An 8,330-nucleotide genomic window follows, 5' to 3' on the forward strand; every position below is an offset into this window, starting at 1 on the left:
TAAACATCTCCAATGGTAGAGGATGCCAGTTATGGTAACCATAACACCAAAATATGTGGCTGGATATGTTTGCTAGAAATCGACTAACTCAAAGCCAAACAGTCCTTTTGTTTTTAATCAATGCTGGCAGAGAATTGACCACTGAAAACAAAATGCATTATCAACATGGTCTCGGTATAACAAAGCTCAGCAGTGGGAAACATAAAATGAGACCTTGTTTCTGTTCCTTTGTACAAGTTAATATAACAAAGTTCCACTACCTGTTATACATATCTACATATTATACGTAAGCATTCCTTGGTAAAGCTAACAGAGGAGGTTTCCACCCAGTGTTGTAACTGTATTTTATGCGGGGAGGGGGTGGGGGGTGGGGGGGGGGGGGGGATCCATCATCCATCTGATTGTGATTACGGAAGTCTCAATACTCCTTTACTCTTTTTTCAGAGCCAATAGGCAGTTGGTAAAATGCACCAGATGTTCGCTTTTTTTAACCTCAGGAATATTCAAAGTAGGACAAACAGATTCATTTGTAAGAATATACTGTACATGACTATCACATTAGGGCCTGTTACTATATGTGTTAAAGGTCCAGGTTCCTTACAAGTGAAGTTCAGTCGATAGCATTTCTGGAATTATGTTGATTACTACAAAAAATTATTTCAATTCGTCCCCTGTTTAATAATAGAAAATAATTGTGGTTACAGTTACATAAAATGTTAACATACACACTATTTCAAAAGTATTGCCACAAGACAGAAACTATGATTTTGGTGTGATAAAATCAGTAAATGAAAAATAATTTACTGGCATAATGGCATTTACCAGATTATAAATTTTACCAGCGTTATGTCGTCATGACAATGAAATTGTAATAATTACCCAATGTGACTCTACCCTCCGTAGCAACCGGGCCAATTTGGTTGCTTAGGAGACCTGGCTGGAGTCCCTCAGCACGCCCTGGATTCGAACTCGTGACTCCAGGTGTGGTAGTCAGTGTCAATATGTCAGGAGTGGTTTTTTTTTTTTGGTTATTAACATTATGCCACAAATGCTGCAGATTGAGCTAAACTTGTATTGAACCAGAAACATTCATTTAATACTATTAACTATGTCTAGTTGGTAACAGTTAAGTGGATTATCCGGGTTTTCGCTAGCAGTGACTAAGCGTTAGCTGTCGTTCAGTTGTTATTACATTGAAAATAAAAATGGCTACATGGATTGATCCTGCAAAGTGATACCAGGGCGCTTGTACCTTTCAGCCAATATACTGATTTAACATGCAGTATGTTGCCTTGAAAACACAGTATGCTAACTAGGCTAAGGTATTTCCTTGTACGTCTGTGTTTATTTTCAAATACACCTCTATTTCCACCATAATCAATAACAAGTCAAACATAGACTTTACACCTGTTAAAGTAGTTTAGGCACAGGAAAAACATTATGCCAGAGTTGTTAAATGGTTTTCCCTTCCTTGAACACATTCGTAAGTGCTCCATCAGTCATGTTCAGCAAAACCTCCAAAATACAACAGGATCCTTTTCCAACTCCACAGATTATTTCTGTCACAATCATTCTGTTCAGGCATCTAAATATACAAAGCAGAACAATGTATTCCTTAAGTTATGCCCAGATACAGTAATGGGAATGCTATGGTATGAGGAAATGCTTTATTCTTTTCTATATTTCTAAAATATTTTAGTATAGTTCGTTGTGTAATAGATTTTAAAGCACAATTTTGAAATGATAGATGGTGATGACTGTCAACTACAGTATCTGAACCAGCTTAGAGTTTCTAGAACTCTTTGCAATGAAAAGAATTACAGTTTAAACCAGTACAAGGTCACAGCAAAAAGAAACATTCAAGTTAAATCTGTTGAGAATCTGTGAGAAGCCTTGGGGAAAGGACAGACAGCCTTGAGGGAAGGAGGCAGAAGCACAGACAGAAAAAAAGATCTGTGGTTTGTGCCACAATCTCAAAGCCTTAATCATTTACCACACTGTGGCCCTGGGGGACAGACAACCCCCAGATGTTGCTATTATTCACTGAAGAGATAAGGAAATAGTGAAATGCTGATTTAAGCTTGAGGTCAGACTGATTCCAAAACTGACTTAACTGACTTTTCATCGTAGAGAGAAAACAATTATTTAAATTCTGATGAAATTACAGTTACCTTCACATTTATTTATTACATACGGTCATAATGTGAATTGTGAGAACAGTTATTATGGAACATTTTTCTCACAGGTTTAAGAGCGCCTCCTTGTTTCTGATTCATAGTAAAACACCTCAAAAGAGCTGCTACAGTAATACGTGACCCTCCCAAGCACATGATGAACCATCCTAATGAATATAGTAGCTTCTGCCATCCGCTGCACTCATTAAAGTGTGCATTAGCTTATATCTGATGCTGAAAATACATATCCTTCTGTGTGTAGGGGGGCTCGGTCAACTTTTCGGTCATTTGAGGCTCGGTGAACTTTTCTTTTTTCTAATATTCAAACGCACAAAACCATCTTAATTAACTTTTATTATAATTATTTAAGATACCTTTCCATACAGGCTATTTTGGTAATTATGAGTCCTCTTCACCATCAATCCCTTAAACTGTAGAAATAATTTTACCCATTTACAACGTAAAAAAAAAAAAATCAAGGCACTTCTACTCACATCTCAGAAGTTGCGAGCATGAAGAATAATCAGAAAATGGCATTCCTACCTTGTCTTGGTAATTGACGCTTCTGATGCCAAAGTAGCTTTTTCACATATCCATTCTGTGAGTTAGCGTGTTCTGTGGAGTGCGTTCTAGTTGCGCGCTGCTCTTTCTGTCATTGAGTTATGGATGGGTGAGGAGGGAGGAGAGAGCGCAGGAAATGATGAGGACCGTTATATGAGATTTGTGATATGCGTTTGTGTAAAACGATTTTAATTTGTTTAGTTCGTTTAATGTATCTAATTCTTCCTAGTTTACTAATCAGTTCAACTTCTGAGTGAAATGGTTTATTGCATTTATGTTTTGTAGTGTGATATTTAAAGGTACATACAAATATTTATGTACAGTTTTCCTATTGTTATTATTCGATATGTGTTTTTCCATTAATTACAGGCCTAATTAAGTTTTCCTAAACTTGTTGCTTACATTCAATGTATTTGAATGCAATAATTTTTTTTTTTTTCCGAAATAGCGCCTCCTGGACATGTAAAACTACCATTCCTATTAAATGAGAATGAAAATACAGCGTTTGCACACTGACTTGGCAAAAGCAACATGACTGCACTGACACAAGAAACAAGAGTACACCTACTTTACAGAACTGTATTGTAAATTAGGCTCCATTAAATCAAGTACCTGAATATTTCAATTATTATATATACACACATCTTATTGACAAATAATATAAACCGATCAGCCACAACATTAAAACCACCTGCCAAATATTGTGTAGGTCCCCTTCTTGCCACCAAAACGGCACCAACCCGAATCTCATAAAAGCATTCTGATATGATATTCTTCTCACCACAATTGTACAGAGCGGTTATCTGAGTTATTGTAGACTTTGTCAGTTCAAACCAGTCTGGCCATTCTCTGTTGACCTCTCTCATCAACAAGGTGTTTCCATCCACAGAACTGATGCTCACTGGATGTTTTTGGCACCATTCTGAATAAATTCTAGAGACTGTCCTGTGTGAACATCCCAGGAGATCATCAGTTACAGAAATACTCACATGGATGATTGTTGGTGCCAGATGGGACGGTTTGAGTATTTCTGTAACTGATGATCTCCTGGGATTTTCAAATACAACAGTCTCTAAAATTTACTCAGAATTGTGCCAAAAACGAAAAACTTCCAGTGACAGGCAGTTCTGTGGATGGAAACGCCTTTTTGATGAGAGAGGTCCACAGAGAATGGCCAGACTGGTTAAAACTAACAAGTCTATGGTAAATAAAGGAATATCATCTCAGTATGCTATTCTGTGATGTGAGTTGGTAATCTTTTGGTGGCACGAGGGGGACATACACAATATTAGGCAGGTGGTTTTAATGTTATGGCTGATCGGTGTATATTCTGACATCTTCAAAGAATATACCTTGAAAAATACTGTCTTCAAGATCTCAAAGACCAAAATGAACATCATGAAAGCGTCATGAAGATTCAACCTGAATCTACACAAAGCTAGGGAAGAATCAAATAGCATATCATGGGAGATTATGACAAAACACATCCACAGATTAATATTCTAATATAACAGAAAACACTGCAGTATGAAAGAAGAGTAAAAAAGAGAAGAGTGGTAGGGTGAATTTTACACTGTACAACAAATTACTGAAAAGAAAATTAATATTTTGGGGTGAGTGTCAGTTCTGAACTTCATATAAAAAGTGTTACAGATTAAATAGATCACCTAATTTTATGAGGCAATTGGCACTTCTATCCCCACTTTAAATTCAGTGTGATAGGACTGCATTAGGAGTAAACTTTCTTTGCTGCATCTTCTGCAATTTTAGTTCATCATTTCAAAATGTAAGAACAGTGTTAATTAATGCAAACTGACTATATCAGCATAATAAACATGGTTTCCTCTCAAACCTTGGTCAAGACAAGAAACCTACATACACCAAAAAGAGACATACACACAAACAATGTTAAATGTGGGCACCAGCAGACCATTCAGGAGTGTTGCACATCATGTAAAAGACCCAGCCTTTAGTGTAGTACCAGAACACACATATAACAGTTCAGACTAAGAGTGCTTTTAGCTGAGCACCACATGGCGGTCGAAGACAGACTTGCGCTGTTCTTGGACCTGCCTCCTCCAGCGCTGCTGAGCGTGTTCCACTTTGTTAAGCATATTGGAACTAGAGCGAGAGCGAGAGAGCACATCATGGGCATTGGCGAAGGGCTGATGGTCCTGTAACAATAGAGATTAATGTTTATGTTTGGGCATGGCAGGAGATTGAAAATACAACAGGCCAAAAGAGCAGTCAGATCTATTTATTTACACTTACCCAATACATTTGGACTACATCAATTTAGTTAAAACAACGCATCTAAACTACCTACATTTAATGTGGATCAGACTGTTTGCCATTTAGGCAAAGGTCAGGATACATGCACAACTAAGGCAAAACTAGTCGTCCACTTACCCCAACATCATCATCACTCTGAATGAGCTGTGAATGGCCAAAGAGTCTCCTCTTCAGCATAGGCTCCAACAGCGTAAGATAGACCATATACAGCAGCAGAAGGCCCAGAATAGACAGATAAATAATTATGGTGACCTGTAAAAAAGGGAAAGGCAATCATTGGTCTGATTCAAACAGTCGGCATGTCAGGCCAAACCATAAACTATGAAATAAAGAGTAACCTGAAGACACTGCACTTACTTTAATAGTTCCAGAACTTCTTTCTTCATACTTGCATTCACAGCGTAAACAGTACGCCTCCACATCCTTGCCTTCAACAGGCATCGGTTCCACCACATGGAGGCAATTACTGTGCAAATGAGGACATTTGAGGAGTTACAGATCAGTGAACAGAAAGTCACGAAGGGAATCTGTTACACAATGTAACGCACACTCATATTAAGCTTAGTAAATCATTTACCAGTCCTTCAGGGAAACGTTTTGGTTGTAGATCTGTCCATCTATTTCCTTGTAGGGTGGACAAATACATTTACAGCGGATGTCTTCTGAGTTCTGCAAAAACATTGGCAAGAACTACATTACCTCATTTTTACACGTTAAACTGGACCAATAAATAACCTTAAACCAATAAATACAGATGGCACAGTTCACGATACTATTTAGACATCAATTACTCCTAGTCTGAGTTGTAGAGACTAATATATATATATATATATATATATATATATATATATATATATATATATATATATATATAATGAATTCCTGTATTTTTTCAGTTATTTCGCATAATTATTGAAACATACTAACAAGGCTGGTTAGCTTTGCTAGCTAACGCAAGATAACAGTGGGCTGACAACATTATAGCCGTTCGTTTATGTCTGATAATACTGCGCCAGATATCATAATTTACCTTTGCTTCGGAGCTTTGTGCCGATAATGTCAGAAGAAACCAAACTAGCGATGAAAACGTCAACAGATTGACAGCAGCGGCTGCTGAGATCAATGGAGACATTGTTCGGTTACTCTCTACACAGTGTTGGCGAATACTGAAGAGGGTCTCTCGGAATAATGAGTATGGATTAGCATTAATACAAGCACGACTGCAATCGCCAGAAATCCTTTGGTTCAAATAAACGTCAACAAAACAACGCTTGAAGGCTGCGGTCCGTCTGACACATCAGCTGACCATCAGCATCCGGTCCGCGCATAATCGCTTCCCCCCGGAAACACGTGAACTGCGAACCATTCATGCTAAGTAAAAAGAACTACGACATCATAACCATAGACATCTATATATGTACTTACTGTAAATAAGATGTTTCACAAAAGCATTTGTCTTAAGATGGTTATTTATATATTCAGCTTTAGTGTGTCAATAGTAAATATAAATTTTAGACTCCCAAACATTAATTTTACAAAAATAGAAAATATTAGAATAGAAGAACAGGGAGCCCTGCAACAGATGGTCATGGCCCTCATAAAGCCCCCCACTGAACATCGAGTCTGTCTGAGATTACATGAAGAGACAGAATTAATTGAGACAGCCTAAATAGATAGAAGAACTGTGATGAATTCTCCAAGAAGCTTGAAACATCCTCTCTGCCAACAACCAAGGAAAACTGTGTCCAGGTGTACCTAGGAGAATAGGTGCAGCTTTAAATGCAAAGGTGGTCACACCGAATATTGGTTTAGCTGGACATTGAATGGCATTAAGTGATACATGAAAACTATTTATGTCATTATTTTTGAAGACATCCTAACTATGCAACATATTTCACAAATGCCTACAACTTTTGCACATTACTGTATATGATCATAATTCACTTACCTCATTCCACATGACATGATATTACAGGTGGTTTGTACTTTTTGTTGATTTTTAATGATAATACTAATGATCCCTTGATAGATTAATTTCTCCCTTCATTGGCACTGCATTTGGAACAACAAAAATGTATTATATAAAAAAATAAGTCTTAATTTTTTTAAATAAAGTTTGAATGGTGAATAATTTGCTATGACTCATTAATTCAAATGTGAATATGTATATGTGCTATTCATTATTGAACAGTTTATATGGATTTGATTTTATTAATGTTCAAGGATCTTCTGTCTAGTTTTTATATTAGTAAATCAAAAGAGAATATTATTATATAATTAATGTTTTGCAGTTACTTGCCAAATGAGTCAAAATTCTTTATTTATTGTTTTTAAAATGAAACTAAGCAGAATATCCAAGCAATTAACAGGAAACTTGACAACAATAAAATTAAAACAACAAATCCAAAGCTGCCATATCATCCTGTAGCTCAAGACTGGTAAGCCCACTGAAGCTAAGCAGGGTTGAGCCTGGCCAGTGATGGGAGACTGCATGGAGGAAACTCATGTTGCTGCTGGAAGAGGTGCTAGGGAGGCCAGCAGAGGGTGCTCAGTCTGTGTGGGACACTATACTTTAAAAAGGCACTGTCATTTGGATGAGATGTTAAACTGATGTCTGGACACTCTATGGTCATTAAAAAACCCAGAGCACTTCTTGTAAAGAGTAGGGGTGTAAACCCCCTGATGTCCTGGCCACATTTGCCCTTCTCAATCATGGCCTACTAATAATTGTGTCCTTCATTAGGCTTATCACTCCCCTCTCTGCTCTCCACCAATAAATGGTGAGTGTACTGGTGCACTATGGCTGCTGTCACAGGTGTATGCTGCATACTGGTGGTGGTTTAGGAGAGTCCCGTTTACTGTGTAAAGTGCTTTGAGTGTCGTGTCAGAAAATTGCTATATTAATGTAACATTCATTCATTCAAAGCTGTCAAGATATATGTTTGCTTTTTAAATTATTATTTTTTTAAAACATGAGGGTAACATGAGGCTGGCATCATATTATATACAGTACTCTGCAAAAGTTTTAGACACATAAAAAATGTTGCATAGTGAGGATGTCTTCAAAAATAATGACATAAATAGTTTTCATTTATCACTTAATGTCATACAAAGTCCAGTAAACAAAAAAAGCTGAATCAATATTCAGTGTGACCACCTTTGCCTTCAAAACAGCAAATTTCTGTTTTAAAAAGTTTCAATTGATTCGGTCTCTTTATGTAATCTCAGACTGACCGATGTTCAGTGGGGGGCTCTGTGAGGACCATCTGTTGCAGGGCTCACTGCTCTTCTATTCTAATATTT

The 8,330-nt window shown here is 37.2% G+C and overlaps 2 protein-coding genes across 2 annotated transcripts in view; both read right to left on the minus strand.

Moving 5' to 3' along the window:
- The window catches only part of LOC127651692 (DENN domain-containing protein 2B-like), an 82,859-nt gene extending 80,041 nt beyond the window's left edge, over positions 1-2,818 (minus strand). The window contains exon 1 of the mRNA XM_052137768.1: positions 2,718-2,818. The gene's annotated coding sequence lies outside the window, so the exon portion shown is untranslated. The remainder of the gene's footprint in view (positions 1-2,717) is intronic.
- Positions 2,819-3,317: 499 nt separating this feature from the next.
- On the minus strand, positions 3,318-6,341 carry LOC127652520 (transmembrane protein 9B-like). Its single transcript, XM_052138727.1, has 5 exons — positions 6,058-6,341; positions 5,605-5,696; positions 5,385-5,493; positions 5,145-5,279; positions 3,318-4,909 (listed from the first exon to the last, which is right to left on the minus strand). Exons 1-5 carry the CDS (start codon positions 6,157-6,159, stop codon positions 4,754-4,756), a joined length of 594 nt encoding a protein of 197 aa, XP_051994687.1. The 5' UTR covers positions 6,160-6,341; the 3' UTR covers positions 3,318-4,753.
- Between the last annotated feature and the right edge of the window lie 1,989 nt (positions 6,342-8,330).

Source organism: Xyrauchen texanus, chromosome 1, assembly GCF_025860055.1.
Source record: "Xyrauchen texanus isolate HMW12.3.18 chromosome 1, RBS_HiC_50CHRs, whole genome shotgun sequence".
NCBI lineage: Eukaryota > Metazoa > Chordata > Actinopteri > Cypriniformes > Catostomidae > Xyrauchen > Xyrauchen texanus.